The 16222-nt window shown below is 44.2% G+C and overlaps 1 protein-coding gene across 7 annotated transcripts in view; it reads left to right on the forward strand.

The window, feature by feature from the left end:
* LOC110501067 (cadherin EGF LAG seven-pass G-type receptor 1) overlaps positions 1-16222 on the forward strand; it is a 112949-nt gene that overhangs the window by 52679 nt on the left and 44048 nt on the right. For 4 of the 7 annotated variants that reach the window (XM_036957692.2, XM_036957693.2, XM_090214314.1 and 1 more), the window contains exons 4-8: positions 206-494; positions 2030-2252; positions 4350-4465; positions 5721-5809; positions 14635-14715. In XM_036957692.2, the coding sequence (XP_036813587.2) occupies positions 206-494; positions 2030-2252; positions 4350-4465; positions 5721-5809; positions 14635-14715 (798 nt within the window). The remainder of the gene's footprint in view (positions 1-205; positions 495-2029; positions 2253-4349; positions 4466-5720; positions 5810-14634; positions 14716-16222) is intronic. The other 3 variants (XM_036957695.2, XM_090214316.1, XM_090214315.1) reach the window with 1 other exon arrangement.

Below are 16222 nucleotides of genomic sequence, written 5' to 3' on the forward strand. Positions count from 1 at the left end.
AAGGTACTATCTGAACTTGTCGAATAATAAATGTTTGTTGTTTTTTTGAAAAGTTTAGCTACGGTGTGCCCTAATGAACACGACTCAGGTGTTCCCGATCTAAGTCAGCCACTGATTCGAAGGAAGGAACGAAAACCAGCAAACTCTGTTGCCAATTTCATTTTCTGGATTTGAGCAATTTCCTGATTAATTGTATCCATTCCAGGTGCTTCCCTTCGACGACAACATCTGCCTGAGGGAGCCGTGTGAGAACTATATGAAGTGTGTGTCTGTGCTGAAGTTTGACAGCTCCCCGCCCTTCATCTCCTCCGACACGGTGCTGTTCCGGCCCATCCACCCCATCAACGGTCTGCGCTGCCGCTGTCCTGCAGGCTTCACCGGGGACTACTGCGAGACGGAGATAGACCTCTGCTACTCAGGACCCTGCAGGAACAACGGGAAGTGTCGCAGCCGAGAGGGAGGCTATACCTGCGAGTGTCAGGAAGACTTCACTGGTGAGTGGCTCCACTCTATGCTGTGTTATCCTTTGCTAGCCTGTTTTTTAAGCTGTTGTGGGGTCTTGTCAATGGTGTGGAAATGGCCATAGTAGTTGACAAAGTAGCAGAAACAGGCTAATACTTTACTAGGTCTCTAAGTCACCCCATCCACCATCAGAGTGTAGCTTCCCATTTGGGTGACGCAGGCTTTGCATGGCAATCATTTTGGCTGCAGATCAACTCTGGTGTTTGCCAGCAGCAGGATGTGCCAACCCACTGATGATCCATCAACTAGAAATGACCCCTTTACTAAATGGGAAAGCATGTGGTCTGTCTCAATGTGATTTATGTTTGAGATGAGGTTGGAATGCTGTCTAGCTGGCTGCCCCAGGTACACTCTATAGTAGGCCCTACTCCCTACTCCTATCACTCTGTCTTTGTGTCTATGAGTGATGGTCGAGGGTCGGAGCTATCAGTTGCACTCGTGACATTTTTATTATGGCGTTTGCAGGTCAACTGAACGGGAGCTTTCATCTGATAGTGATACCACATCTCTCCGTCTCTCTGTCCCTACAATGGGGCCCGGTAGAATATAATGACAACCCCACCACTCCTTTCCTCTCTTTCCCTCCTTCGCTTCCTTATCAGCTGTAATTACCTGATTATACCTTCCTCCACCTCTCCGCTCCTCCAATGGGGGGCCTAGTCTTTGAAGGTCACAGTTCAACCTCAGCTAGTCAGGAGCCATTATGTGGCCGATGACAGCGGGGCATACTGTGTCTGCCTTGGGTTTCCACATTATTTCCACATTACAGGGAAACAGATCCTCCTAATTCTCCTCGGGAAAAGGGATTATACCGCAGAGAGAAGAGTCATTACCAGGGTCCAGACAGGGTCCGAAATCTGACGTTCTGGCATCCTGTGCCCCCCTCCATCCCACGCATACCTGGCTGTCCCCTCCCCTCCCCCCGGACAGATTTTGTCGGGATGATGGTTGACACAACACTGGAGCTGGAGTTGACGCCGATGGTTGGTGGCTGTCTTAGATAAGGAAACTGATGGACTCCAAGATGGAGTACCAGTCAGAGCCATGGGAGTCTGTCAGTGGAGGAATCAGGAATCTGCCTAGGCTGGCCAACTTTGGCATGCAAACTTGAGCCAGTCAGCCAGTTTCCTGTGGTCTCATAGACAGACAGTCTGTCAGTGGGAAACTGAGCTGTGTATCTGTGGTGGTGATGTCCAGACCAGTAGTTAGTCTCCATAACCCTAATTTCCTCCTTGGGCGCCGTATTAGTATGGCTGACCCTTTAAATGAGCATATTTCACTGCACCTATCCGGTGTATGTGACAATAAAACATGATTATTATTATTAGATTCTCCATGAGAACCATTCAGCGGAGCAATATGGAAACAGTGACGTCTGCTCAGTGTCTTCTGTCTCTCAGAAATGGGAAATGGGAATGCAGTCTATCAATATGACTTTGTGTGGGTCTGACCGGCTGTATATATCACTCTTAAACCTTACCGTCTCCCTCCTCCCTTCTCTCCCTAGGCGAGCAGTGTGAGGTGAACGCCCGGTCGGGGCGGTGTGTCCCGGGGGTGTGTAAGAACGGGGGGAAATGTGTAGACCTGCTGGTGGGGGGGTTCATGTGCCAGTGTCCCCCGGGAGAGTACGAGAAGCCTTACTGTGAGATGACCACCAGGTCCTTCCCTGGTCAGTCCTTCATCACCTTCAGAGGACTGCGACAGAGGTTCCACTTTACTGTCTCATTCATGTGAGTACTTGGACACCATCTACTCTCTCTCTCTCTCTCTCTCTCTCTCTCTCTCTCTCGCTCTCTGTCTCAGCTCCCCATCAATGTCTACCTCCTGTTCCTCTAGCTGAATCAACTGTACTATTCTCCCCATTTACCGTCTCTTCTCTCATCTCCTGTCGATCTTCACCTCACACACACACACGGCTACACAGACTAGGTGTGTTAACAGAGCGACATGCGTACTGTACATGTTTGCGTGTGTGTGGTAAACTGTAATTTGGGTACAGGTAGGGTTGCACAAACAAACACACTTCACTCAGTTCAGTGTACCAGTTCAGTGGGGCATGTAGAGACATCTTTATTGTGTCGGAGCTCACACCAAAACCGCTTACATTAAACACATGAGAGGGGTGTGTGTGTGTTCACGCTCGAATCTGTTGAAACTGCGTATAGGGAAATGAGCTACAACACCTTTCATAACCATATTAGTCAAGGCAGGAACACAGAAATGGGAATGCAGGTCAAGTTCTTCGTCTCTCAAATGACTCCATATTCCCGGACCATAACCTATAGTAAACTACATTCTATGAGGCAGCCCTATGTGGCTCTGGTCAAAACTAGTGCACTTGCACAATAGTGTAAATATTGTATCAGATCTGTTGCTAGTCCCATTTGAATTTCTAGGTGGGGTGAGGATCATAAAAGTGGGTTGATGTGAAAAGCAGAGTGTGTGTCGGTGAGAAGCGGTAGAACAGGGTGAAAACAGGAAGCGCCCTGTGATGAGGTACTCTTATCACTGTTTTCTTTTATCGGCTGTGTCTTCCTGCCCCCCTACCCCCCTCCGCACCTCCCACTGCCCTGCTGGCATCTGGTGTCTGACTCTTGTGCCCTCTGTGCCCCTCATAGCATACACACAGGCAGACAAACACACACACACTATGGCAGGGGTTAACAGGGAGATGGGCCACCAGGGCAGGGCATCTACTTCCTCCTTCCTGTCTCTAGACCACTGGTCTTACGACCACTTCCTTATTGTTCTTCAAGTCTCTCTTCCTCTTTTCTTCCTCATGAATTTCGCACCCCTTCCTTACACACTTCTCCAACCCCAAATCCCACCTTTCATATATACTACGTGACCAAAAGTATGTGGACAACTTAATGCCCATGATTTTGGAACATTTCATTCCAAAATCATGGGCATTAATATGGATTTGGTCCCCCCATTAGTTGCTATAAAAGCCTTTAATCTTCTGGGAAGGCTTTCCACTAGATGTTGGGACTTGCTTCCATTCAGCCACAAGAGCATTAGTGAGGTTGGGCACTGATGTTGGGCGATTAGGCCTGGTTCACAGTCAGCGTTCCAATTCATCCCGAAGGTTTCCTATGGGGTTGAGGTCAGGGCTTTGTGCTGGCCAGTCAAGTTCTTCCACACTGATCTCGACAAACCATTTCTGTATGGATCTCGTTTCATGGATGGGGGCATTGTCATACTGAAACAGAAAAGGGCCTTCCCCAAACTGTTGCTACAAAGTTGGAAGCGCATAATTGTCTAGAATGTCATTGTATGCTGTAGCGTTAAGATTTCCCTTCACTGGAACTAAGGGGCCTAGCCCGAACCATGAAAAACAGCCCCAGACCATTATTCCTCCTCCACCAAACTTTACAGTTGGCACTATCCACCGGACTGCCAGATAGGGAAGTGTGATGCATCACTCCAGAGAACATGTTTTCTAGCAGGACAGAAATTTGACAAACTGACTTGTTCGTAAAGGTGGCATCCTATGACGGTGCCACGTTGAAAGTCACTGAGCTCTTCAGTAAGGCCATTCTACTGCCAATGTTAGTCTATGGAGATGACATGGCTGTGTGCTGAAATAGCCAAATCCACTAATTTGAAGGGGTGTCCACATACTTTTGTTTATATAGTGGATCTTATCTTGCAGTTTGGGTTCAGTACACAGACACTGTGACAGTCTAACTATGCCACAAACTGTAAAAACCTAAGAAATCATTTGGCTAACCATATTTGAGATGTCAGATTTGAATGGGTGCCATTTCGCCACCAAATGTGACTTTTACAATAAAAGTTTGACCCTGTGTCCATCTTGTCCCCAGGTTTGCCACCAGAGAGAGGAATGCCCTGCTGCTGTACAATGGGAGATTTAACGAGAAGCACGACTTTATCGCCTTGGAGATTATCGAGGAACAGATCCAACTCACCTTCTCTGCAGGTGAGAGGGCGGCAGTGTGTGTGTCCACAGTAACAAATAATCATGCTCACACAAAGAGCTGGAAAATGACTTTCAAGTTGTTTGTATTAACACTAGCTTGATTAATCAACTCCGCTGTAATGATTTCATTAATGTGGCTTTCACAAACCTTGGTAAACACTCTTATCAGCTGAACTCCTTGACCAGTGTGAAACAAACAGTTCCAGGATTTCGTTGTGTCCTCTCAGTTGTCTGGCTGTGCTGCTGTGCTGTTAAACCTAGAGATGCATTGGCTTTGGCTGTGTGAAAGGAATGAGTGTTTTCCTGTGGTCAGAGAGCAGCTGCTTCCCCCGTAACAGAGCCTGGCTGACTGATTCATGACAGTATAGACACTTAACAAGCCATAAAGACCTACTTACACCTTAGCCCTGTTCAGCCCCGCTCACACACGCTCATAAACAGAGGAGCAAAGACTGGGCCACAGCTTCCTCTGGCTCAAACACCAATGTGCACGCAAACAAACACAGCTCTTGTTGAATCCACTCCGCCGAGTGTGTCTCACTGCCATTGCCTAGGGAGCCCTGGAGTTTATACCACACAGCCAACGAGAAAAGGCAACGTCGTACTGCAGAAGTCATTGCGTTTTTCTGATAAAGACTGCTAAACACCATGACTAATGGCTCTGTGTAACACAGCTACGGTGTTGCGTTACTGTTGACTGAGTCAGTGGGTAAGTTCTTCCAGGGGGGCTCCTGCCCTTGGTAAACAGTCAGTAAAAGCCCTGGGTAAATCCGGTGTGATTGTTGCTCTGTAGGCGTTGTGAATGAGAACCATCGATACGGTTGGGGAAAAGCCTGGTGTTCTTACAGTGAGTGTGATTTATGATGACTGTGTGAGCTGACTGGCCTTGTGAGTCTGGCTGCGTGTTTATTTCCCCATGTTGGAGTTTCATGTTTTAGCTTCATGAATGAACGGAGGAGAGAAGTAGGTTTCCTTACGTTGATTTGAACTTAGACGTACTTAGGGACTGTAAAAATGTTTTAAAAAATAATGCATGTTGTAAATCATGTATTGTTTGTTAGTAGTGTCGTACGATGGCACTACTATAATAGGAGACATTTATCACCCTATTAAAGTAGAGCCTATAGGTCTGGCATGCAAGGTACATTCAACAGACAATATGGTATTGAATTAACCACAGCCTCTTTTCATCTCTCTTGATTTTTCCTGTCGTTCCTCTCTCCCTCTTTCCCATCACTTTCTCTCCCTCCTCCAGGAGAGTCGAAGACCGTGGTCCATCCCTTTGTTCCCGGTGGGGTCAGTGACGGCCAGTGGCACTCTGTCCAGCTGCACTACTACAACAAGGTAAGACACCGCTACACCGTGTTTATCTCGCTGTCTCGTCTGGCTTGTTTGTTGCTGTACATAGAAACTGTAAACATATGTTGAAGACAAATATAATGGACACCCCAGTGGAGAAGTCTGCATCATGTTCACCTACTCAGATAACCTGGTTGATAGTCTGTTGATATTTTGGCCACCTTTCAATCATTTATTATGGACTATCGAAATAAAGTGTGACTACATTTAAGTACCATATTCATTTTTGGTATTTGGTATTTTATTAGGATCCCCATTAGCTGTTGCAAAAGCAGCAGCTACTCTTCCTGATACAGAACCTCAATAGACAAGAACAGCTCAAGGACAGAACTACATACATTTTAATCATAATGATCATGATTATATCATGAAGATTGTATGAGTCGTGTGTGTGTCTGAGTTAACCATCTTTTTATTACATGTGAACTGTTCGAACAGGGTGAAACACGGCTGTGATTTTCCTTACTCTCTGTATGAAAGCCAATCTTAAGGAGCATTATAATGCTTATTTCATAGTGTGGATCAAATTCACCACCAAAGGTATATATTATGACAGTAAATTGCTGGGTGTTATTTTCCCACAAACTTCCATGGCCTCGGGCCCATTGAATTACAATAGCAGGCTGACAACATCTACCTCATCTAGCTCAAACGTATCTTATAGGTTATGCTTCTCTGAACATGAGAGAGTTTCTTAGCACCGACTTTTAGACTCTTTTCCAACCGGTTTCCAGGAAAGCGTATGTTACCTGGAAGGCATGTGCCTTGTGTTGAAGCTTTAGAATAGCCTCGTACATTTTTGTCACAAAAGACACCAGTTTCTTTATTTCCTGCCTGTCTTTGATTCCCGCTTTCCGGACTTCCCTAACCCCGGTTTTATCAGATGTGAACTACTGCATTGTGATTGGCCAACCTCCTAGCAGGTTGGGAGACATCCAGGGTCTGGCTGTCGGATTGTGTGTGTGTGTGTACGTACGTACAGTGGAGTCCAAAATGAATTACACACATTTTGGACCCCACTGTACGTATAGTTTTGTTCAGCCCCCTCTTAAAGAGGACCTGCCTCTGTTCTGACTTTGCCAGGATTGCAGAAAACAATCTAGCATTTTGTTACACTACCTATCAACTAGCCTTGTTTCTACCAGGCATGCTGGCACTGACAAGCATTCGGTCTCAGAAATGTAAATAGATAAAGAGGTTCTTTAGAGCAGCATGACTGTTGTCATTGGTGTATTTAGGACTAATCCCAACCTTTCTCAATAGGAACCAGGTCTAAAGAGGATGGTTATTGTTAACGAGCGACATATCATGTAGCACTATGTGGTTACAGTGTTGGACCAGTAACCGAAAGGTTGCTGGATCGAATCCCCGAGCTGACAAGGTAAAAATCTGTCGTTCTGCCCCATGAGCAAGGCAGTTAACCCACTGTTCCCCGGGCGCCGAAGACGTGGATGTCGATTAAGGCAGCCCCCCGAACCTCTCTGATTCAGAGGAGTTGGGTTAAATGCGCAAGACACATTTCAGTTGAAGGCAGTTCCCTACTTCGTTCATCTCAATACCTAGCCATGACAAGCACAGTGTTATTTGCACTGTACAAACTTATTAAGGAATGTTGGTTTTCATTGTTCTGTTTGTTGTACTGCGAGTGTTGTGGGGGTATAGTACCATGGGAACGGGTGATTAATTTCCCTGCCATTGCCAGTCTGGGCAGATTTCTTAACCAAATCCTCCTCTTTCTTGCTTGTTTAGTTTCTCCCATGACTGGACTTGTCGCCTTTAAGCTACTAGTGTTCTGTCGGCAGCGTAAAACAAACCCAAACGCATACACACACACACACACACATGGGCAAGCTCACACGCACACTAGAGGTCTTCACGAGTCCAACAGACCTGAAATTCCGAGATCCGACCCGGGCCCCAGGTGGGTCCTAAATTCGGACTTTTGTCTCGGATCTGGGTCGGGTAGGTGTAACTAAAAATGTATTATAGATTGGACACGTCCTCTGTTAATTTAATGTGTGTGAGGTAATGACAACTGCGCAAGCTTGTTATGTGCGCCTGCTGCTGAGTAGAGAGCCAGTGAAAGGAGCCCTAGCCTAGGCTACTGTTGATTGTGAAGATGGAGGCCTTTTCCATTGAAGTAAAACAATTCTCAGACAATGAGAATGTTCTCGGGGACAAGTTTTAAAATTGTACTGGACAAAGATGAGAAGAATGTTGGCGAGGCGTTAATCTAACTGCACTGTCCAATTTACAGTAGCTATTACAGTGAAAGAATACCATGCTATTGTTTGAGGAGAGGGCACAGTTTTGAACATGAAAAGTTATTAATAAACAAATAAGGCACATTTGGGCAGTCTTGATACAGCATTTTGAACATAAATGCAATGGTTCATTGGATCAGCCTAAAACTTTGCACATACACTACTATCTAAATAGCTCCTGGGCTGGAATAATACATTATGGCCTTTCTCTTGCATTTCATGGTACAAAAAAAACGGGTGTTTTATTCTTTGTATTATCTTTTACCAGATCTAATGTGTTATATTCTCCTACATTCCTTTCACATTTCCACACACTGCAACGTGTTTCCTTTCAAATGATACCAAGAAAATGCATATCCTTGAGCTACAGGCAGTTAGATCTGGGTATGTCATTTTAGGCAAAAATCTTTTAATGAAGGGGCCGATCATTAAGAGGGACTGTGTGAATGGACTGTGTGAAACTCGCTATTCAGGTTTGTTGCAATTTTCTAACTTTTATTTATGTCTGTGTCGGGAACATGGCACCGGCATATCTCGATCTTTCTCTCGATCTCTCTAGGGCTTCTCTTACTTTATATATACAGTACCAGTCAAAAGTTTGGACACAGCTACGCATTCCAGGGTTTTTCTTTATTCATCAAAACAATGAAATAACATATGGAATCATGTAGTAACCAAAAAAGTGTTAAACATATCAAAATAGCCACCGTTTGCCTTGATAACAGCTTTGCACACTCTTGGCATTCTCCCACGATGTAGTCACCTGGAATGTGCCTTGTTGAAGGTTAATTTGTGGAATCTGTTTGAGCCAATCAGTTGTGTTGTGACAAGGTAGGGGGGTATAGCCCTATTTGGTAAAAGACCAAGTTCATATTATGGCAAGAACAGCTCAAATAAGCACATTACATCATTACTTTAAGACATGAAGTTCAGACAATCCGGAAAATTTCAATTACTTTGAAGGTTTCCTCAAGTGCGGTCGCAAAAACCATCAAGCGCTATGATGAAACTGGCTCTCATGAGGACCGCCACAGGAAAGGAAGACCCAGAGTTACCTCTGCTGCAGAGGATAACTTCATTAGAGTTCAGTGCACCTCAGATTGCAGCCCAAATAAATGCTTCACAGAATTCAAGTAACAGACACATCTCAACATCAACTGTTCAGAAGAGACTGTGCGAATCAGGCCTTCATGGACAAATTGCTGCAAAGAAACCACGACTAAAGGACACCAATAAGAAAAAGAGACTTGCTTGGGCTAAGAAACACGAGCAATGGACATTAGACTGGTGGAAATCTTTCCAGGCGCCTCACAAGTCCTCAACTGGCAGCTTCATTAAATAGTACCCGCAAAACACCAGTCTCAACGTCAGCAGTGAAGAGGCGACCCCGGGATGCTGGGCTTCTAGGCAGTTGCAAAGCCATATCTCAGACTGGCAAATAAAAAGAAAAGATTAAGATGGGCAAAAGAACACAGACACTGGACAGAGGAACGCCTCTTCACTGGTCCTATTTAGCTGCCAGTTGAGGAATTGTGAGGCGTCTGTTTCTCAAACAAGGCACTCTAATGTACTTGTCTTGTTCTCAATTGTGCACCAGGACCTCCCACTCCTCTTTCTATTCTGGTCAGAGCCCGTTTCTGCTGTCCTGTAAAGGGAGTAGTACACAGATCTTCAGTTTCTTTGCAGTTTCTCTCATGGAATAGCCTTCATTTCTCAGAACAAGAATAGACTGATGAGTTTCAGAAGAAAGTACTTTGTTTCTGGCCTTTTTGAGCCTGTAATCGAACCCACAAATGCTGATGCTCCAGATACTCAACTAGTCTAAAGGCCAGTTTTATTGCTTCTTTAATCAGAACACAGTTTTCAGCTGTGCTAACATAATTGCGAAAGGGTTTTCTAATGATCAATTAGCCTTTTAAAATGATAGACTTGGATTAGCTAACACAACGTGCCATTGGAACACATTAGTGATGGTTGCAGATAATGAGACTCTATATGCCTATGTAGATATTCCATAAGAAATCTGCCGTTTCCAGCTACAATAGTCATTTACAACATGTCTACACTGGATTTTTGATCAATGTGATGTTATTTTAACCTCTAGCACTTAGCCATCCGGGATCGTGAATACAGACTGTTAGAGTGGTCAGTCCAGTATCTGGTCAGTGTGTACACATTCTTTGATCACTATCACTAGTTATCAGTAGCTAACGGAAAGAAATGGCTAGGTAGCTAACTAGCTTCTTCTTACATGTACTACTAAAGTTAAAAAGCACTGGATTGGTGTAAACATACGCGAGCAAAAGTTTCCTTCCGACATCTTTTTTGCTCCAGTCTGTACGCTATTCCTTATAATAAATCCAAGTCACGATGAGATTTGACCTAATAATTCAACCAAAACTCACCTATGACCTGACAAATCACCTTATGTATTCCTGCCCCCAGTTGCAAGAAGTGACACAAAACATTTCACTAGCATGCTTTCTATCCCTAATACTAAAACCAAATATAAAAAGAAAATATACATATTTTTATACAACTAAAACCAAATAAAAATGAGCAAATCATAATTTCAAATAAAAATCGAAAAATGAATAGATATAAAAACACTAATAACCTTGCTGTCCACTAATTGGATGAAATTCCTTAAATCTAGGAAGAGGCTACCGCAACCAGGCACGCTGTCACCTTATGTTATACCTCACCCCAGTCAGATTTAGAACAGCTAAACCTGGCCCTGACAGTCCAGATTGCATCCAGGCCTTCATCTAAAGCCAGACTAAGCTCAGAAGACCTATCACTTTCTACATCAGAGCCTTGGAGAACTTATAAAGGGATTCTCTATGTCTGCTTTCCGCGTGGCATCCTATTCCATACACAGTGCACTACTTTTGACCAGAGCTCTATGGGCCCTGGGAAAACATAGTGCACTTTGTAGGGAATGCAATGCCATTTGGGGCACAGCCTATGATATTTTTATGGCCTATTCAAGACTTCTCAAGGCACCGGTTAGATTAAGGGTTGTCCAAATCAGAGTGGAGAGGCCCAGTCACGCCAAACAGCCCCTAACAGTCTGCTCTGAGTTATGGGGTCAGGGACCGAGGGTGTAGGGGTGCCCCTGCACGCACCCATTCCTCTTTCTCACCAAAATCATAGTTCAGAGGCCACAAGGGGATGGGCTATGAGGGGCATTGGGCCACAATGGTAACAGAAACACTTGCATTGTGCAAGGTGATTTACGGTGGTGTGTGTGGTGGGTAGACTCATGCAGGGCGGGGGTGCCGTTCCTATTGAAGATTTCACACAATAGGAGACATTTTTGAAATTCCCACTTTATTTTGGATGTAGAGCAGCGACTTCTCAAGGACAGCAAGAGGAGTTGGCACAAGACACACACACACACACACACACACACACACACACACACACACACACACACACACACACAGAGAGCTAAACAGGAAACACACAAAGAGAAAGAGAGGGATATTCTTGGACTGTTCAGGTTTTGATGATTATGAAGCAGGAAGTGATGTCACGTCATCTCTCAGAAGGATGATTGTCTGGGAAGGAAGTATCACTGTGGTGTAAACGTCAGCCTCGAAACATTAATGACTTAGAGAAGATCTGCAAAGAGGAGTGGGGCAAAATCCCTCCTGAGATATGTGCAAACCTGGTGGCCAACTACAAGAAACGTCTGACCTTTGTGATTGCCAACAAGGGGTTTGCCACCAAGTACTAAGTCATATTTTGCAGAGGGGGTCAAATACTTGTTTCCCTCATTAAAATGCAAATCAATTTATAACAGTTTTGACATGTGTTTATCTGGATTTTTGTGTTGTTATTCTGTCTCTCACAGTTCAAATAAACCTACCATTAAAATTATAGACTGATAATTTCTATGTCAGTGGGCAAACGTACAAAATCAGCAGGGGATCAAACACTTTTTCCCCTCACTGTACGTCCCGTGCCATTATTTAGCTGAATAAAATAGAAAGGATATTTTTCCCATTTGGGAGCGAGTGGAAATTTGAAGTGTCAATATTGAGCGTAAAAGTTATCATTTGAAACAGGTCCCATAGGCTAGTTTTAGAGATATTTGGAAACTTTAGTTGTGAATGATACAAACCTTACAATGCCTTAGCGAATGGGTTTGTTTTTTCCATTATGCCAGGTATTCTTTGCCTGTTATTTCACTCCACCCATCAACCACTGTTTGAGGAGCATGCATCCTCTCGATACGCGACAGGTGATATTCTGCCAGAATTCTGTATGCCATGAGCTCTCCAACCCTGTTCCTGCAGCTACACAGTGCTTAATTTGGTAAACAAAGGGAAATCTGATTGGGAACATCAATAGTAACATGTTTTCACAACGAAACATTTCATTAAACTGTTGACAGCCCCTCTCTCTGCACACTCTAGAAAGGAGGAGAGAGCGGAGGAGATGGAAACGCATGGTGGTAAGATATTCTGTAGCTAAAGGTAATGTGTCAACCTATTAATTATAATAATGTAAAAAATGCCCTATTGCTAGGCTATTCAAAATCAAATACAAATTCACTATAATTGTAGCCTAACCCTGCACAATCAATGAACCAACAGGATCGCCTAGCTCATTTAAAAAAAAAAAATTCTGCTGTGCGTAATATGCGGTAGGCAATATATATATTATATATTATATATATATATATAGGCCTATGCATAAGCTCTAATATGTATATGGGGTTTTTGAATGAATCATCACCTTAGAAAGCGCTGTCCATTTTGCTGTGTTGGGCTTTGAAACAACAAACATGTTTTCCGCTCAGTTTCAACCTGTTGTTGAACTTCATTGTTTAACTTGTTCATTCACAGTGAGGTGAGTTTTAAAAGCATGACACTGTTTTGATGATAAGGGTTTGATGTGACGTCAGAGTGGTTCGAGAGACAATAGAGCAGTGAGCACCAGACCATTAGAGACCTGACGGTCGTTAGTGAGTTGGGTAGTACCAATGCAATGTCCAGAGTGCATAAGAGGAGATTACCGTGACTCAACTGTCACATGGAATTCCTTTTTTCAAGAAAAAGTAGCACTTTATTTCTGCATTGATCTGAGTATTTATTGGCGCATACAAACCGGCTTAAGTTTCGGCATAAATCGCCTGAAGTACCCCCTCATGTGCATTTTACCAGTAGGTCTATGGTCTCATGAGTCTTCTCAAGTACCCCCTGTGGATAAGCCAAGTACCCACATGGGTCCTTGTACCCCTGGTTGGGAACCACTGTCCTAGGACCACAGGTAGTAGCACAGGCAGTGACCATGCGAGTTGGCTATACACAGTATTAGCAGATCTGGGACCAGGCTACACAAACAGGTCTAGTCTCACTGGACCCCCTGCTGGGTCATTCTCACAGGACAACGCAGTGTTTGCCTGCTCTCTCTCCTCTCTCACACTCCCTCCACCAGTTTTCTCTTATTAATTCAGCCATGCTAGCTCTACCAAGCAGAGCAGCTAGTGTTATGGCAGAGGGATTTGCTTGTGTTTCAGGAAGCATTTTTATCCAGGACAGCCAGTGTAATATACAGTGTCTCTTTTTCTCTGTGTGTCTCTGCTCTACGAATGATAATTTCTATGCAAACAGTGCAGAGAGATGTGTGGTAGTGGGGATGATCTATCTACTCACAGTGAGATTTATCCCCCAACAGATAACTGGACTCTGGGGTGGGCGTTATGCGTTCCAACACCCAGGTGGAGACCCCTGTAGGGGTGTGGGGCATAGGAGTGTGGCGTGTGTGTGTGGGTGGGTGGGGGAGCTCTGCTGCTCCCTAAATGTCTGAGGGGTTAAATGTATGTTTTCTAGGTTAAAGCCAGTCTCTGTCTCTTAGGGGAGTGTTTTAAAGGAAGCCAGCTTGTTATTCTTTGGTATGTCTTGACGCTCATTACTCCAGAGCTCAAAGGCAGAATTTGTCATCAGTGCTAGCACCTCAGAACAGTTAAGAAGGCTCTGTTCACTGCTCACAGCTGGACTCATGATCATAAACTCTGAGTGAGTTAAAATGTGTATTTTCAAATGGGAGTCATATCCGCCATAGTCATTGGTTTTGTAGGGAGATAATATTTGTGGTTCACTATATTAGCTGATATACCTGGAGTTATAACTGATATAACTTTTTTTATTTATCCGGTTCAGCACTAAAATGCTGAGCCGTACAGAATAATCCAGTCATTGAGATCTAAATGAGCAGAAGCTATTTCTCTCAAACATGCATACACATGCATACTCCCTGTCATGCAGACACAGACAAACACACACACTTACACTAGACTAGAGGATCCACTGTTGATGCTGTAGTCCACACACACACACACACGCACACACACATACACACACACACACACACACACACATACACACACACACACACACACACACATACACACACACATACACACACACACACACACACACACATACACACACACACACACACACACACACACACACACTAGTTGCAGATCTTAATGGATCTAACACACCCCTCTCTCTCCCATGGTCTACCCAGGACAGCCTGCACCTGCTGGGGTCCAGTGGGGTGCTGGGGGTCCCTCTTTATACTGCCTGGCTGGAGCTGACACACAAGGAGGTACAGTAGCATGGCCTCTAGTGTCTTAGCTCTAGTACTGGTGTTAGTTCTAGTACTGCAAGTACTGGTGGTAGTACTAGTCTTGGGGTTAGTCTGGCTCTAGTCTGGTCTCTGGTCTTGCTCTAGTTGTGGTCTAGTCTTGCGGTGGTTCTATGGTTAGTTTGGTTCTAGTCCATAGTGTGTTATCCAACATGTTGTTGAGTGTCTCACAGGTTTGCATGTCTTTACAGCAGGGTTCCCCAACTGGATTCGGCCCGCAGGTGCTTTTATTTGGCCCCCCAAGTTTTTTTTAGGCAAAAAAATGACACACCAAAATACAAAATTGGGGGGTGGGACGGGACATAAAAGACTGGATAAACACCAGTCAGCTCCAAGTGATTTTTTTTAAAAGATATCTGTTCTCAATAAATCCAACCCATAATAGAGATAATACAGAGACGTGATTGTGTGCAAATGTAAGCAAGGTGATTATGTTTTAGTCAAACATTATATCTGTATGGGCTTCTTGTCGTCAATTTGCAGTCTACAAATGACTTGTAAACATGTTCCGGCACCCCAACCTTCCCCTAAAGTAAAAATCGTCCCGCGGCTGAATCTAGTTGATGATCCCTGCTTTACAGACTCCATTCTTTAACAGAGTTACTTCACTTCTTGTCGTGGGTTTCCATTTGATTTCCATTCATTTCACTGTAGCTACATTTTCCTTCACTGAAAACACAATGCTCACCCATTAAACATGTGTGTTTGTGTTCGTCGACATCTCTCTATGCTGCAGCCTCTCAAACACCTACAGGGAATCTTGCAGGAGCGCTGCGCACCATGAGCTACAAGCACCTACTGTAGCGCTCAGCACAGGACGGGTTCAAATGGAGGGGTTTATTGTGAAGTGAGGAGTCAGATTTCAGCCAATCACCAGTCAGAATGGCCCTGACACACAGAGAGGGATCTCTTTCCCCGCTGACATATTTTCTCTTATAGGGCTGGTCGTGTGACCAAGGGAGCCAATAGGAGTAGCAGGATTAAAGAGATTATCTGGTGCTTTTGTATACTTTTTAGCCAGTAGCTCTCACAAGCCAAACGTGGTCCCCGGTAATTGCGTACTATGTCACATATTATATATATATAATATATTATATATATTATATATATATATAGTACGCAATTATCGGGGACCACGTTTGGCTTGCACGTTCACGCAGATGGGCAGGGACCCTGGGCATCTTTCTTTTGGTGTTTTTCAGATACTGTATGCACACCTCGTCATTGCTCTCTCGCTCTGCTATGTGTGCATCTTGATAGCTGTCACTCAAATGTCGAGGGACTGAAGCTTAATGGCTAGAATTCTAATTGATGTTGGCAAGATTAGGAGTTGGGTGCTTTCTGTCAGTGTGGCTGGTACTCTCTCTTTAACTGTTAATCTCATCAATTTGATTTCCTCTGAGTGATAATAAGGATACTTTGGGATAGTTGACTTGCTAATAGGAGAGATTCATTGGGATTAATGTAT

Source organism: Oncorhynchus mykiss, chromosome 21 (genome assembly GCF_057628025.1).
Source record: "Oncorhynchus mykiss isolate SJ-2025 chromosome 21, ASM5762802v1, whole genome shotgun sequence".
Taxonomy (NCBI): Eukaryota; Metazoa; Chordata; class Actinopteri; order Salmoniformes; family Salmonidae; genus Oncorhynchus; species Oncorhynchus mykiss.